Source organism: Neophocaena asiaeorientalis, unplaced genomic scaffold (assembly GCF_003031525.2).
Source record: "Neophocaena asiaeorientalis asiaeorientalis breed wild unplaced genomic scaffold, Neophocaena_asiaeorientalis_V1.1 scaffold192, whole genome shotgun sequence".
NCBI classification, from domain to species: Eukaryota; Metazoa; Chordata; class Mammalia; order Artiodactyla; family Phocoenidae; genus Neophocaena; species Neophocaena asiaeorientalis.
The window spans coordinates 4244934-4261180 of NW_020185326.1; the positions used below are offsets into that span (position 1 = coordinate 4244934).

Genomic DNA, 16247 nt, shown 5'->3' on the forward strand with positions numbered 1-16247 from the left:
AGGAACCACCCCCCCCCAACCCCCCTCCCCCCACACACACACACACTTGTTTTTCTGCTCTTGGTAACTCTGGGGAAGTGAGAAAAACCATTTTTCTTTGGGACAGACAAGTGGCCATTGAGTAGAGGGAAACCGGATTCCCTTCGGGAAAACTCAGCCTGTGATGTGAGGGTGTAAACAGGACAGTAAGCCTGGGCTTTAACCATGGGAATGTGGTTTGAACCAACAAATTGCCAGGCCTCAGGAGGCCCCAGATGTGTTAGTTTCCTGGGGCTGCCGTAACAAGGCACCACAAACTGTGGCTGAAAGCAACAGAAATTTATTCTCTTACAGTTCTGGAGGCCAGGGTTCTGAAATCAAGGTATCAGCGAGGCCATGCTCTCTCTGAAAGGCTCTAAGGAGAGAATCCTTCCTTACCTCTTCCAGCTTCTGGTGGGTCCAGGTGTTCCTTGGCTTGTAGCCACATCACTCCTGTCTCTGCCTCTGTCTTCACGTTGCCTTCTCCCTTATGCCTCTGTGTCCCAAATCTCCCTCTGCCTTTCTCTTATAAGGACACTTATCATTGGATTTAGGACCCATCCAGGTAATCCAGGATGATCCTTAAATTAATTACATCTACAAAGACCCTTTTTCTAAATAAGGTCACATCCATAGGTTCTGATGGTTAGGACTTGGACATACCTTTTTGGCGGTCACCACCTAACCCACTGGCTCTGCAGTGTGAACATGCAAATGTCACGGTGCCTGTGCAAGTATCACATATGAGCAGTAGATCTAATACATGTTCACTTATGTATTTACCCTTTTTTAAAAGTTTCAGTTTTACTCAACTCCAACTATAGCTTAAAATTATTTGTAGAAATCTGAAAATTAGATGGCTCCATTTTCCAAAAGGAACAATTTTTTCAACGAGTGCTCATCAGGTTTAGAAAGGTAGAAATATAACCACATGGATATGTTTCTCTGGGACTCAAACTGCATGCCTCATATCTTTGAAAAACTTCAGAGCTGCAGAGGACTGCTTTAGCAACTCTAAAATTCAAAAAGGCAAAGAGTGGGGGCAAGTGGGATTTTGAAACTTAGTCTCCTAGAACCACAATCACTGGCGGTGGAAGAAAAATCCCCTCTCCAGCATCCTGACCAGCTTCTACTTGCACACCTCTGATGACAGGGAGCTCACTATCAAATTTGCCTACCCCATCACTAGAAAGTTCATTTTGGCTTTAAGCCAAAATCTGCTTTCCTGACCCATCTACCTATTGGCCCCACCTCCAGCACAGGGGTGCCCAGAACCAGGTGCCCTCCGTTCCACACGACAGCCCTTCAGTGTTTGAAGTCGGCCATCACTTCCTGCCTTGGTCTACTCTTCTCCAGGCAAATTTTTTAATTAGCTTAAATTAATGGTGGTTCCTGGGGAGCTCCAGCCCCAGTAAAAGTGACCTGAATTATTCAAAGATTTGAGTGTTTTAAATGCCTGTTTATCCTAATTAGCATCTTAACTACAGCAGTGCCCTCTGCCTCTAATGAGCCACATTTTAGCATGTTCCATATTTTAATGGATTTTCCTTGAATGAACCGTTTAATCAAGTGAAGACACATTTCATGAATGAATAGAAGTAAATCTATAATTATACTCTTTAGTCAGGTAAGAGGAGTGACATTTCAGCACAATCTAGGGCTATGTATAGTAAGTGTATTTGAATGACAAAGTAGGTTACCTCGGCTTCCATAGGAGAGCTGGGAATTCGCTTTGCTCTCAAGTTCATTTCGTAACCTAATTAGAATTTTCAAAGAATTGTAAAGTGCATATGGTGCAGACCTGGTTCTCCCCACGTTTACCTGGATCTCCGCCTTTCTGGATGATTCCTCAGCTGGCGCAGTGGCCTCCTTAGGGAAGGTGCCTGGGGAACTACTGGCCACAGAAGCCAAGTGTCCTGGGGTCTCTGATAGTCCCCGCAGCCTCGCCTCCACTTTGCATTTCACTTGCTCCATCAGAGCCTTCCCCACCTGGGACGTGTGGTCAGAATGTGAGAACTTACAGCTGTAATAATCCTCTGCTCCTCCTTTTCTTACTGTCTGTCTCTCGGTCATTCCCTTCTCCTTGCTTTCCTTCTCACCATTCTCCCTTCTGACATGGTCAGGATCTGCTCGTGGTGCTGGGGGCCAGGAGTAGAAGGATCTGGGGATTAAAGATGAGACATAACTGTTGATTGGGGTAGGAGAGAAGTCCCAGCTGTAAAGGAAGATGGTGCCCGGAACCTGGAGAAGGTAGGAGTAGGTGACTTCGGGGGCTTTTAGGAGGCTGGCAACCTAGCTGTGAGCCTGGCAGTTCTGTGGCTTTTACCCCTTCATTTGTGGTTCTCAACTTTAGCTACATGTTGGAATCACCTGGAGACCTCTAAAAGTGCTGATGGCTGGGTCCTATCTCAGGGACTGTAATTGGTTTAGGATGCAGCCAGGGCATCAGTAGTTTTTAAAGACTCCCAGGTGATCCTGACATGCAGCCGCAGTCAACATCTTGAAAATACCTCATGAAAGACCCTGGCCATAGCACCCAGCTAAGTCATTCCCACAGTCCCAGTCCATGGAAACTGTGTGAGATAATAACCGTTTCTTGTTTTAAGCCACTAAGTTGTGGGATAATTTGTTACACAGCAATAGATGACTAATACAGATTATTGGTTGCCCCAAATATACCCCCAAGTGGGTCAGTTCATGTCACCTCCACCACCATCTCCTCATCCAGCCTCCAGAATCTCTCACGTGGATGGTTCTGTAGCTGCCTCAATGGCCTTCCTGTTCCCTCATGCACCTGCCCTCATTGGTCCCATAGCAGCCTGAGTCTTGGTTTTAAAACACAGTTCTAATCATGCAACCCTCTCCCTGGAACCTTGTGAAGGCTTCCCACTGTTCTTAGGCTCAAGACCAGAATCTTTCCTGTGAATTATGGGGCTCTCATGGTCTTCCCCTGTCTTTCCCCTCTTCTTTCTCATTTCATTCCAACAGCTTTCCCCCAGCCCCTGCCCATGCTGTGCTTCAGACCAGCGCAGCTCTTCTAGTTTTCCTACCAGCTCTCTCCCGCTGTAGGACCTTTGCAATGTGTTGCACCTCAGCCTGCAATGCTTCTCTCTGCCCTACCTTCTGGCCTAGATCTGACTTCTCTGTGTTAGCCTCTCCTGGAAGCATGCCCCTGAACTTGAGCACCTTGTCTTGTAGGTACCAGGGTAATTATCTGATTAATGTCTCTCACCCCCTCTAGATAGAGACCCAAGAATGGATTTGCTCTCCATCAGAACCCTAGTATTATTTCACATGGTGCCTGGAACAGAAGAGATGTCAATATTATGAATGAATAAATGAATGAATGAATGAGAGAGACTGGGAAGAACAAACAGGGCCCCATTCTGGAATGACCAGGCACTAGGTAGCTGTTCAAAAATGGACTCAAGCCCAGAGGCCAGGGAGTGACTAGACAAGAGACAGAATTCCAGCCCCAGGAATGAAGCAGGAGCCCTGACTGAAAGCCTGAGGTCTAAGAAGGCCCTTTGCCAGGCTGGCAGGGGGCAGAAACCCCTGGCCTCCTGACCTCAGGCTCCTTACATTACCTTGCTGGAGAAAGGGAAGTTCCAAGGCTGAGGTGGGGGATCTCACCTCAGGGAGAGAGTTAATTGGCTGTAGGGGCAGGGAGTTAATTGGCCATACCTGTGGGCAGCAGAAAGTTGCAGGGGGACAGGAACCTGGCAGGGCATGCAGATGTTGTCCTCGGACCCCGAAGCAGGGACGGCATGGGTGGAAAGAACAGCCTGACCCACATGGCAGCTACTCAGGGTGGGACACATAATGCTGTTATTTCATAAGCCCAATCACTGGGTGATTTTCAGAGAGGGAGAATCATCTGGGCAGCTGGGGTGTGTGAGTGGAGAGGTGCAGCCTTCAGAGCAGGGAGGAGGCCTGCAGGTGGAGTGGCACTGTGACCTGCTCAGAGGTGGTGACAAGCCTCCCTGGAAGAACAGGGTGGACCCACATTATGCTTAAAATGGGTCACATGGACTCAGTTATGCTAAGCCAGAAAATTCTCCCAAATAGTCTGTTCACCTATACTCTTTTCCTAATTCCATTAGCGTCGTGTCTTTTCCTCTGATCCCCTTTTCCTTCTCCAGCCTGTCCGCTTCTCCCCCTACATCTCGCAGGACCAGCTGTGTATCCCCAATGCCGAGCCTGTGGATGGGGGCTGTGCGCTCAGTTGGAGGAGCGAGGCCATTGTGATGCCTTCACTGAAGTGTCAGGTCCCTGTCAGTCACCCCTTCTCCTACAGCCCGTGAACCAGCTGGGAGGGAAAGTCGTGTATAGACCCACTGGGCCCGCAGTTTAGACAGCTGATCTGACCTGACAGCATTTTCTGCCACTCAGCCTGAGCAGGACGGTCCTCCCAGCTCTGAGCTTTCCCCCGAAGCCACTGATTCTGCCTGGCTCTTGACTTCTTTCAAGACGTTGGACTTCCCTAGAGCTTGGAGTCTTAAGTGTTAAAATTCTTGGATTTGGATCTTTGATTCCCAAGGCTGCACTGGGAATTGGTGTCACCAATTGGTGTCACTCCTCACCACTCCTGAGGAGTCATTGGTGTCACCCCTTGTGACCTTTATACTCCCAACACCCCCGCCACCATGTCCATGGTCTTCTAAAGGGTTCTTGGTCCCTGTCATAGCCACACCTCTCTCCCCTGAGCCTGAGCCACTTTGTCACAATCCCTGATAAATGCACCCAGAACTGAGCCCAGCACTCCAGGTATGCTCTGAGGTGGGCAGACCAGAGGGTGATTGTCCCCTCCACGTTCTAGATGTGATGCCTTTTAAAATGGGAATCCTGGTCCTGCTCACCCTTTTGGTAATTGCCTCACTCAGGTCAACACATTGCAGTCTCCTAATCAAGTGGAAAACATCCAAGCCATAGAAAGCATTTTTTCATACCATTATCAATGGTTTGCTTAAAACTTGTCCTGCCTTCTTTAGGACAGTGGTCCTCAAACTTGAACATATATCAGAATCACCTGGAGGGCTGACTAAAACACAGATTGCTGGACCCACCCCAGAGTGTCTGACCCAGTAGGTCTGAGGTGGGCCCGAGAATTTGCATTTCTAACAAGTTCCCTCAGGTGATGCTGGTGTTACTGATCCAGGGGCCACACTTTGAGAACCACTGCTTTAGGGACACGCTTTCTGGTGTGACTTCGCATCCACAGTCCATACCAGTTCTTGGGGGAAAAAATCAACAGCTGTTGCCTCCAAGCCTATTTTCGATTATTTATTCCTAGAGCTCTGACCCACTGGTTCTCCCTGGTGCCGAGTGAGTTGTGCTCCTTTCAGATTTACTCCGATGTCCGGGGCTGGGATTCATTGCTCCAGAAGCAGGGAGAGTTCTTCCCTTAGGCAATCTCAGCCCTGTGAGCTGGCCCTGAGGACCCAGCTTTTAAGGACTCAACCCTTCCTAATCTCCCTTCTAGCAGCACTCAGGGCCCCGCTCATGGTCTTCCTCACTCCACTGGCAGCCCTGACCCTCCCTTCTAGGTGATGGGGCAACCTTCTTCTCTGTCCCTTCCCTGCCCATCAGCACCCATCTCTCCCCCTTCCTCCCAGGATGGCCAGGGCCTTTCAGCAAATCAGACTCCTGATGGCTGCCTCCCTGGGCCCCATGTGCAGATTAGGCCCCAGTGGGACTCTGGCTATACTTGAGTGTGTGTGTATGTGTGAATGTATTTTATTTTCTTGAGAATTAAGTGTCACTCCTTTCCAGGAAGAACATATTTCTGCTTTTATAGTAGAGGTGAATAAAAAATAGGATCAGTTTGCTGAAATGTGGTTTTTAGCAAGCTGATAAAAGATATTGGCCCTGTAAAACAGGAGATACCTGCAGTACCAGAATGAAAAAAAAAAAAAAAAAGGTGTCTTTTTTCTAACTTACTTAATAATCTTTAACCAGTGCAATGAATGATCCTTCTAGCCACATGTGAGAGTGTGGATTTTTTTCCTTGTGAGGTAGTCAATTGCATTATTTCTTTAACATGCATTGGTTATTTTAAAATATCATTTATTACTGTTTTTTTCCATTTGCTTTCCCTAAAAAAGTCCATTAGAATAAATGCTCAAGTTGAGCAGACTTCTTTCTGCTGAAATTATGGTCACTGAGTGCCTAATGTCACCATGTGCTGAAATTATGGTCACTGAGTGCCTAATGTCACCAACCATCTGTTCTGACCTGTTCTGGCTCATAAGCCTTAGGAACTGTCCACATCTGGCAGGATCCAGCAGAGCCAGCCTGGGACCATTCAGAGAGCACTGGCCTGGGAGTCACACCTCAGTTTCCTCATTTGTGAAATTAGGGGCAGAATAAGGTGACCTCTAGGGTGTTTTGATTTTGTTTGTTTCGAGTTCTGACTGCCTATAAAGTATTTTTTCTGCTGTTAATTATATACAGCTCTCATGCACACACTTACTCATAGATAGATACTCCAAGCCACTGACAGCCTTGATGCTGCGTCTTATGCCTGGAAATGATCATTCCAGCTTTTAAGCAGTGTAAAGAATTTCCAAAGCCATTCCACATCCTCAGTGTTTTTGCTGGGCCCTCTAAGTTATATACTGTATTGCCCCCATTTTATAGGTGAAAAGACTGAGACTCAAGAGAGTTCAAGTAGTTTCCCTAGCTTTGGGTGGCATGGACGTGGAGAGCCGCGGCTCAACTGTGCATGCCTTGGTAGTCTGTGCATTGGTTGTGTTGCCTTCCAGCAGGGCCGGGTTTGCACATTTTCTGTGTTTAATAATTGTTGTTGCTCCACAGCACCCTCATGACACACAGAACTAATAATGGAACCCCACCTGCATCCAAAAAGAATTTGAGGGACTTCCCTGGTGGTGCAGTGGTTGGGAACCTACCTGCCAATGCAGGGGACACGGGTTCGAACCCTGGTCCAGGAAGATCCCACATGCTGCGGAGCAGCTAAGCCCGTGTGCCACAGCTGCTGAGCCTGCGCTCTAGAGCCCACGAGCCACAACTACTGAGCCTGTATGCCTAGAGCCCGTGCTCCGCAACAAGAGAAGCCACCGCAGTGAGAGGCCCGTGCGCTGCAATGAAGAGTAGCCCCTGTCACCGCAACTAGAGAAAACCCACATGCAGCAACGAAGACCCAACGCAACCAAAAATAAATAAATAAATAAATAAATAAAATTTATTTAAAAAAAAAAAGCAAAAGATTTGACGCAGCAGAAATGAACTGTAATGGCAAAGGCAACTTGTTTTTCAAGCAACTAGCTCCCAATCTTCCATCAAAATAGAGGTAAAAACTAAGGATGGACAAGATTCACCCTGACTGCAGCAGTGTCATTCTTTTTACAAAACATTTATTGCAAAGTATTTCGAGCATTCAGAAAAGCACAGAACACCAAACACCCATGGACTAGCCACCCAGGATTAATGTGTTCACATTTTGCTCTATTTGTGTCATATTTCTTTTAAAGAAATGAAATACAGCAGTTCCCACTGAAACTCCCTTTGTTCCCCTTCTGTGGTGGTGGCTTCCCAGTGACCATCCTGTGACCTTCAGGGCCAAATTATTCAAAACGTTTTGATACATACATTGGGAGGATCCACCACTTGTTGAAACAAGAAGTGCTTTTTTATTTATCATGGTAAAATGTACATAACATCAAATTTACCATTTTAACCATTTTTAAATTTGCAGTGCAGAGGCATTAAGTACCTCCATATTGTTGTGCAAGAGGCACCACCCGCCATCTCCAGAACTTGCCATTATCCCAGATAGAAACTCTGTACCCATAACTCTTCATTCCCCCATCCCCCAGCCCCTAGGAGCTACTGTTCTCCTTTATGTCTCTATGAATTTGACTACTCTAGGGACCTCATCTAGGTGGAATCTTACAATATTTGTCCTTTCACATCTGACTTATTTCACTTAACATAATGTCTTCAAGGTTCATCCATGTTGTAGCCATGTATCAAAATTTCATTCCTTTTTAAGGCGGAATAATATTCCATTGTATGTATAAACCACAACTTGTTTATCCATTCATCTGTTGATGGACACTTGGGTTGCTTCCACCTTTTGCTCTTGTGAATAATGCTGCTACGCACATGAGTGTCCAAATACCTCTTTGAGTCCCTGCTTTCAATTCTTTTGGGTATATACCCAGAAGTAGAATTGCTGGACCATATGATGGGTAATTTTAACAGTGCACAAAAGTTCCAGTTTATCCCCATCCTCATCAACACTTGCTGGGTTTTGGGTTTTGATAATAGCCATCTTAATGCGTATGAACAAGAAGTGCTCTTAAAGATCATCTTCTCTTGAAGAGGAGGAGACTGAAGCCCTAAGAGGGAAAGGGTCACACAGAGAGGCCGAAGTCACAAGCAACTCAGTGCCAGAGCAAGACCTGGAACTTGGGTCCCAAAACTCCCACCTGGTTCTTTCTACTAAAACACACAGTCTCGTTTCCATGGCTTTATGTCAGAGGGTATAGAGTCTGGACATGGGCCAGATACAGATTTCAAATTTATTTGTTTTGGTCCTAACTTTGTTTTTTAAAACAAATTGAAAATAATATCAACATTTTAAAATGTGGGAGATCCTGTATTTTAAAAATCTAGGGACTTCCCTGGCCGTCCAGTGGTTAAGATTCCATGCTTCCATTGCAGGGGGCACAGGTTCGAACCATGGTTGGGGAACTAAGATCCCACATACTGTGCAGCGTGGCAAAAAAATAAATAAAAATAAAAATCTGGATTTCTGATTTCACTCCCCCAAAATCAGAATGTCTGGTGACTCTGGACCAACATTCTGGCATAGCATGTTTGGAGCTGAGCAGCAAGTGCCATCTTTAGGTGAGGCATATAGTCACCAGTTTGCCACAGTCCCCACCGCTCCCTAGTATCCTTCCACACAGGCTGCTTCACACATTGGCTAGTCGGTGTGAACACTGGAGTTTGCAGCTCTCTGCTTTCCAAGCACATAGATGTTAGTCATTCTGTGTGTCAGCAGACACATAGTTATGTTTAACATCTCAGGCTGATTCCATACCCCCTTACTCTCTCCTGTTTTACTTTGTCTATATGAATATCTCAGCTATTTCTTTACCCTAGAAATGAAGTAATATTGCAAATAAATAATGCAAAATATAAATAAAGCAGTATTTGAATAGTCTGATTTGGAGACAGCGTGATGTACTTAACTAATCTGATTTGGAGGTAGTATGAAACACCAGCATGAAACTCCAGAGACTTGGATGCCTGTCTTAATTCTTCCAGAAAATTCCTGGGCAACTTTAGTAAGCCCGTTCCCTGTCTGGCCTCCTTATGCCTATGTGTCAAGTGTGGAGTGGGACTGGGAGATCTCCAAGGCCCCAGGGGACACTCTAGTTTTTAATGAAGGTAAAACCTACTCCTTTTGTGCGTTGATGGAGAAAATCACCTTGCCCATTTGAGCCACTTCCCAGGACAACCCCTCTGAACTGGCCCTTCCTGTGGCCGCCAGCACACCCACCCTCTGCTTTCTCTTTGCTGGCAGGTGAGGAACGACCTGACCGGGGTTCTGTATGGTGAGGACATCGAGATTTCAGACACTGAGAGCTTCTCCAATGATCCCTGCACCAGTGTCAAAAAGCTTAAGGTAGGTGCAGCTGGCCACAGCCCAGAGGACGGACTGACCGCATACTCCTGGGGTTCCCCAAATCCCCTGACTTGAAGGAGTCTCGAATTCAGGCTGTTTCACTTCATCCTTGGCATCTGACATATGAGGAGAAGCTCTCAGAAGCTGGCTTCCCTTGGCTGTCCCCAGTGCTGGTTGTCCAGCACTGGCCAGAGGTCTGATTGCCAGGTGTACAGCCATGTGGAGCTTGCTGGGTGATTCTGTATCTCTCAACCCAGCCTGAGAGGCAACCAGGGCGCAATTATTATCATGTCTGTTGTGAAGAGGCTCAGAGAGAGTAACTCTCTTGCCCAAACCCACAGCAAGGAAGTACTGTTGTTGGAACTGAAAGCTCAGGCTCCTGACCCCCTCCAGTGACACTTACTCCAGGAACAGAAGGGTCAACTAGATGTTTGCCCAGTTGTAAGTAGTTCCTAACTGTCATCTGTCCATTCATTTCCCAAACACCGTGTTTGTGCCAGACACTCTCCTGGGCTCCCAGACACCGTCAGGCCTGCCAGTGTCCTCAGGTCACTCAGAGCTGGTACGGAAGGCAGATACCTCTCAGGGGAACCAGGAACCGAGGGGCTGGGGAACAACGGGAGGAAGTGACTCATCCCTCCCTGGGGAGGATTCAGACAAGCCTCCACCACGCCATGGAGGATGGGCAGGAATGAGACCTGCAGGGTGAATATCAAAGGGCAGGACAGCCATGCTCACTGTGCACTTGGGGTCAGCAGGAATTCCTGGAGGCTGGAGTATCCGGGCGGGGCCGTGGGAAAGATGCTGAGGCCGAAAACAGAATTTGGAGCCAGTTTCCATGAGCCTTGGATGTTGAGCTAAGAAGTTTGGTCTTTTATCCTGAGGGCAGTGGGGAGCTGCTGGGGGATTATAAGAAGGTACAGACATAGTTAGAGCTGTCACCGTCACCTTACTCTTCCATTCGTCATGCCCACATTGAAAGTCTCCTGAGGCCCCAGATGCCAACTGCTGACGTGTCCCTTCTCTCTTGGGCTGGTCCCAGGTTATACCAATCAGAGCGGGTGGCAGTTTAGAGCTCATGAAGCCCTCAGTTCACGTATGGGGAGACTGAGACCCAGAGATGGGGAGCAAGGGAGCAGAGCACCAGTTGTTTGTCACCTGCTCAGGAGCAGATACCACATCTGCATTGACATTTCAGCCCTGGGAGCCTCTGCAGATGAGGAAACCGTAGCTAGGGAGAGCCTGCTAGCAGCCTAGGTGTCTGGGGCTGGATCTGCCCAGCTCTTCCCCCACAGACGATTTGCTCTGACGGTGGCGTCGGGCTGTGCAGAGGCCCGGAGGATCCAGAGGAGTGGAGTGCCTACTCTGCAGGGACTACTTGGGGTGGGGCTGGGGTGGACGGGGCTCTGGTGCTGCACTGACATTCTCCTGCCACATGCAGTGTCTCCCCAGGGTGGGCACTGGAAATAGCTTCCTGCACCTCAGAGACCCGGCAGAATTCTGTGGGCTTTAAAATTTAAAGAGCCTTTATGTGTGGAGCAGATGCATTAGTTGAAAGTTTACAAGAAATTGGGGATGGATGGAACTGGGTGCTCTGCTCATCAGCCAGCCAATTTCAACAGAAGCAGGAGTGATATGAACGCTGATGGAAACAGCAGCCGGCCTTTCCAGTGCATTGAGCAAGGGCCAGGCACCCCTGCAGAGCCCTTGACCTTCACTTGCCCATTCAGCCCTCCCCAGAGCCCTGGGACAGAGAGAATTTTTGTATCCCCGTTTCATATATGGGGAGCTTGAGCCTCAACGAGGTTGAGAACTCACCCCTAGTCACCCAGCTGGAAAGTGGTGCGTTGGAATTCAAACTCAGATCTGGGCAATGCCATGGTCCAGCTTCTCCACCACCCCACACAGCTGTGGTCCTGAGAAAGGATTCCAGCATCACATAAGCCCGGGAGAGCAGAGCCAAGGACAGCATGCTCAGGCTGTTGGCAAAGGATCCCCTCTGTGTGGAGTGCTCTTCCCCCAGAACCTGCATGGCTCCTTTTTGCATCTTCTTCTAGTCTTTGCTCAGTTGTCCCCGTTTCCCAGAGGCTTTATTTAAAATTTAAATCCCTTCCCCTCGCACTCCCACCCCCGCTTTCTGCTAATTTTCTCCATTTCACTGATGGACATCTGTATCAGTTTCCTGGGGCTGCCATAACAAAGCACCACAAACTAGGTGGCTTAAAACAACAGAAGTTTATTCTTTCACACCTTGAGGCCAGAAGTCCAAGGTCAAGATGTCAGCAAGGCTATGCTCTCTAGCAGCCTTGGGGACTCTTCCGTACCTTTCTCTAAGCTTCCAGTATCACTGGCAGTCCTTGATGTTCCTTGGCTTGTGGCTGTATAACTCCAGTCTTGGCCTTCACTGACATTTCCCCCTTTTCTCTTAACATCATCTCATTAGGACACTAGTCATGTGGGATTAAGAACCTGCCCTACTCCAATATGACCTTATCTTAACTAATTTCATCTACAACAACCCTGTTTTCAAATGAAGTCACATTCTGAGGTATTAGGAGTTAGGATTTCTACATATCTTCGGGAGATACAGATCAACCCACGGTAATATCTGACCTCCCATTCATTTTACCCAGTTGTTTTGTCATCTGTCTCCTCCCACTAGGATGTAAGCTCTAGGAGGCAGCAGTTTCTGTCTGTCTTGGTCACTGTTTTATTCCCCAGCACCTGGAACCAAACCTAATTTGCTCAGCACATTTGCTGAGTGTGTGTAAACAAAATACCAAGTCTGGACAGACAAAGCTAACAGAGAACACAAGGCTAAAATACTCAGGAACAAAGAAAAGTAACTTCTGGAAAGCTTAGAGAAAAAGCAGATCTCTGGTTTGCTGTGGGATAAGATAGAGAAGGAAGTACAGGGGACAAGGAAGAAAACTAAATAGCAACTAGCAGAATTAAAATCTGCATTGGGGGTAGTAGAGAGCAGAGTTAATGCCAAGGAAACTAAAACTCTTGAATTGCTTTGCCAGAATTCAGAGGAAATGGTCAAAGAGATCAGTCTAATGAGAGGAAAGATAAGTTATGGACACTGGAGTAGGGAGATCCTAAGGGAAAACTGGACAAATGAAACAGAATCAAAATCAAAAACAAAAGAGGAATCTCAGTATCAACAAGCACAACTACCAGCCAGATCTTGGTTTCTAATACCATTCTCCATGAAAAGGAACCAGGGCTTCTTGGAGAAATGCCTGACTCTAGGACTGGGACAGGAAACATACAAGTTGATCCTGGAACATCTTGTAGTGCCAGAAAGTTAAGGACGTGCTCAAACCACATCAACAACACACACTGATGGAGGTGTGTCAGAAGAGTACAGCAGCCAACTGAAAGAGCCACTTAAAGAGCTCCCAATGGCCAAAGCTGGGACATTTGAGCAATAAAATAAAAGTGGTATTGGATTATAACCCAAAGTATAAAACAGATACCCGTGATTGAGTAAGTAAATGAGAGAGAATAGACAAATCTCCTATGTCAAAGAATTCCAAATAATTTATGTAGATATTTCAGGCCCAAGGAGGTAGAGCAGAACTACCCACTTGTTAAGTGACTTCCTTCCAAAGAGCACAGGATGAAAAGGGGGGAAAAGAAGAGTAACTTTAGAGTGGAAGAATCTGACAACTACCTCAACCAGGTGACCAAGGTCAGCATCAACAGTGATAAATCATGTTGATAGTAGGTACATTTGATATGATGTGGTGAGAAGGGCACTTTACCTCCGTGTTCTTCCTCTGCAAAACCTATAACTCCAGTCTAACCATGAGAAAAACATTAGGTAAATTCTAGTTGCAGGCCATCCTGCAAAATACCTGACCAATGCTCCTCAAAACTGTCTAGGTCTTCAAAACTAAGGAATGTCTAAGCCAAAAGTAGCCTACAGAGACATGACAATGATATATAATGTGGTATCCTGAATGGGACCCAGGAATAGAAAAAGGACACTAGAGAAAAGAACTAAGGGTATCTGAATAAAGTATGAGCTTTAGTTAATAATGAATTGATATTGATTCATTATAACAAATATACTATATAAACATAAGATGTTAATAATAGGGGAAACTGGGTGAGGGCATATGGGAACTATATATACTCTGTGATTTTTCCGTAAATCTAAAACTATTCTCAAATAAGAAGTTTACTTAAAAAAAATAGGTGACAAACTTAAGTGGGCTCAAGAGAGATCTACTAGATTGGACCATACAAAATTGCCGATATTCAACCATTTTGAAATTACAAAGTCAACAGTTTCATAAGGAAATGTGCAGACTGTATGTGCAGTCTAGCTGGCCTTTCTGCTTTCTAGCAGAATTGGTGAATAGAGAGTAATACCCAGACACATTTTGTCAGAAGTTTTGAAATACAAACAGAAAGGGGAAAATCTATAAGTATCTAGCCCAGAAAAAAACAAATTTCCCACAAAGGTGCAAAACCAGGCCATCTCGACTCACTTGCAGCATTCAATCCCAGAGATGATGGAGCATCTGGGAGACATTCTCCAATGTGTGAGACTCACATGATGTACTACTACTAGCCAGTGCCCTTCTTGAAGTTAATCTTTGAAGTCCTTTATCAGCCTGCCGAGAACGATAGCAAACTTTATAGCTGAGGTCATGACAGAAGCAAATGAGCAGGGATCACAAAAGCCCGTGGAGAGAGAGCTAAGTGGTCGTTATAAAAAGTTGTTATAAAAATGTATGCAGATGCAGAAATTCATTTTGAAAGCAAATGTGCATATATATGCAATGCAAATAGATACTGTAATAACAGTAATTGAAATATAAAAACCCAAATTCCATTAACAGAGCCAAAGAAGTGAGTAAAAAAACATTGGGTGCTAAACTCCTGGTCTTAAGTAGGAAAGGGACTCAAAAGAAACTATTTTGCTTATGAGTTTCATAATTAGAAAAATATAAGGTAAAAAAGGCTTTGAATAACTTAACGGTAAATATGCTATGATACAAACAGAGCCTGAAGCTCCTGAAACATGGAAGATAAAAGCAAAGAAAATCTAGTCCACATATCAAAAAACAGAAAGCAAGTGTGAAAACCAGAAAGTATAAACTAAAACTGCAGACCAAATGTAGTCATTCTGACCATAAATTCAAATAGGTCACACTCCCTATGAAGAGGCAAAGACTTTCAGATTGTGTTTTGAAGAACTAACTGTAGTTATATTTACAACACAGTGACACAGAAAGGTCAAAGGTAAAAGGCAAAAGTACATCAAGCAAACCAAACTGCAGCAAGGATCCAGTGTTCACATTAGAATAAAGAGAATTCAAGGTACAGGTGTTAAACAAGATTAAGGAAGTCGTTTTCTATAGATAAGGGTACAATTCTCCCTGAGAATAGCACACTCTTGGACCATTATTGCTATAAATCACATCTCACTGAAATATATAAAGAAAATCCTGTTAAAATACAAAGGAGAATTGACACAAACACAATAGTATTGGGAGCCACAGCGTCTCTCTCGCAGTCTTGGACAGATAAGCCAGGCAAAAATAAGCAAGAACATAGAGGAACTGAATAATGGAATTAATCAGGCTGATTTAGCAGATATGTATCAAAGTTTGTCTAAAAGAAAGTCAGGAATAAAACCATCTCTGTGTGATGAAGACCCCAGGCCTTTAAGCTCACTCTGGTCCTGTTTCAGTCAGGGGCCTTTAATGTTAACTGTTGCCAGTCTGGGCCGGGAGGCCATCCTTCCAAGAGCCCTGGGTATTCCCATGGTGCCCACACTGAAGCAAAAGTGTGGGGGTGAGCACCAGGCTCGAGACGTGCGCCTCTGTTCATTTTGAAACCACAGAATGCATTCCAGGCCTTAGTAGAGCATAGGTTCTTCTGTTTAGGCATAGAAATAATTCAACAAGAGGCAGAATGACAGGTAAGGAAAGAGTTTATTAGTATAGAGCGCTGTGAGAGATAAAAACAGGAAGGCAAGGGAGTGCCATGCCGAGAACTTAGTGGCCAAGGTTTTATAATCAAAGGAAAAGTGGGGAGGTGAACAAGGCCCCCATCTTCCTCGTTCTTGAGTAGACGTCAAGCTTCCATCATCAGTTCCTCCTCCACGTCAGGTAAGGGAGTTTTCTTGTCCTACATGGTCAAACTGGGACTGTCGTGGTGCTATGAAAATGAGAAAAAAGGCGGTAAAATATACTAAATTATGGTAGATTATCTCAGGTTTCAGTATGTCATCTTTTCCTTATATATATATATATTTAACATTTTTATTAGAGTATAATTACTTTCTGCTTGATAACAAAGTGAATCAGCTATACATATACATACATCCCCATATCTCCTCCCTCTTGCCTCTCCCTCCCACCCCCCCAATCCCACCCCTCTAGGCGGTCGCAAAGCACCGAGCTGATCTCCCTGTGCTATGTGACTGCTTCCCATTAGCTATCAGTTTTACATTTGGCAGTGTTTATATGTCCATGCCACTCTTTCACTTCATCCCAGCTCCCCGTGTCCTCAAGTCCACTTTCTACCCCTGCGTCTTTATTCCTGTCCT

The 16247-nt window shown here is 45.7% G+C and overlaps 1 protein-coding gene across 1 annotated transcript in view; it reads left to right on the forward strand.

The window, feature by feature from the left end:
• The window catches only part of GABBR2 (gamma-aminobutyric acid type B receptor subunit 2), a 354769-nt gene that overhangs the window by 164798 nt on the left and 173724 nt on the right, over positions 1-16247 (forward strand). The window contains exon 4 of the mRNA XM_024734390.1: positions 9575-9676. Coding sequence (XP_024590158.1) covers positions 9575-9676 — 102 coding nt within the window. The remainder of the gene's footprint in view (positions 1-9574; positions 9677-16247) is intronic.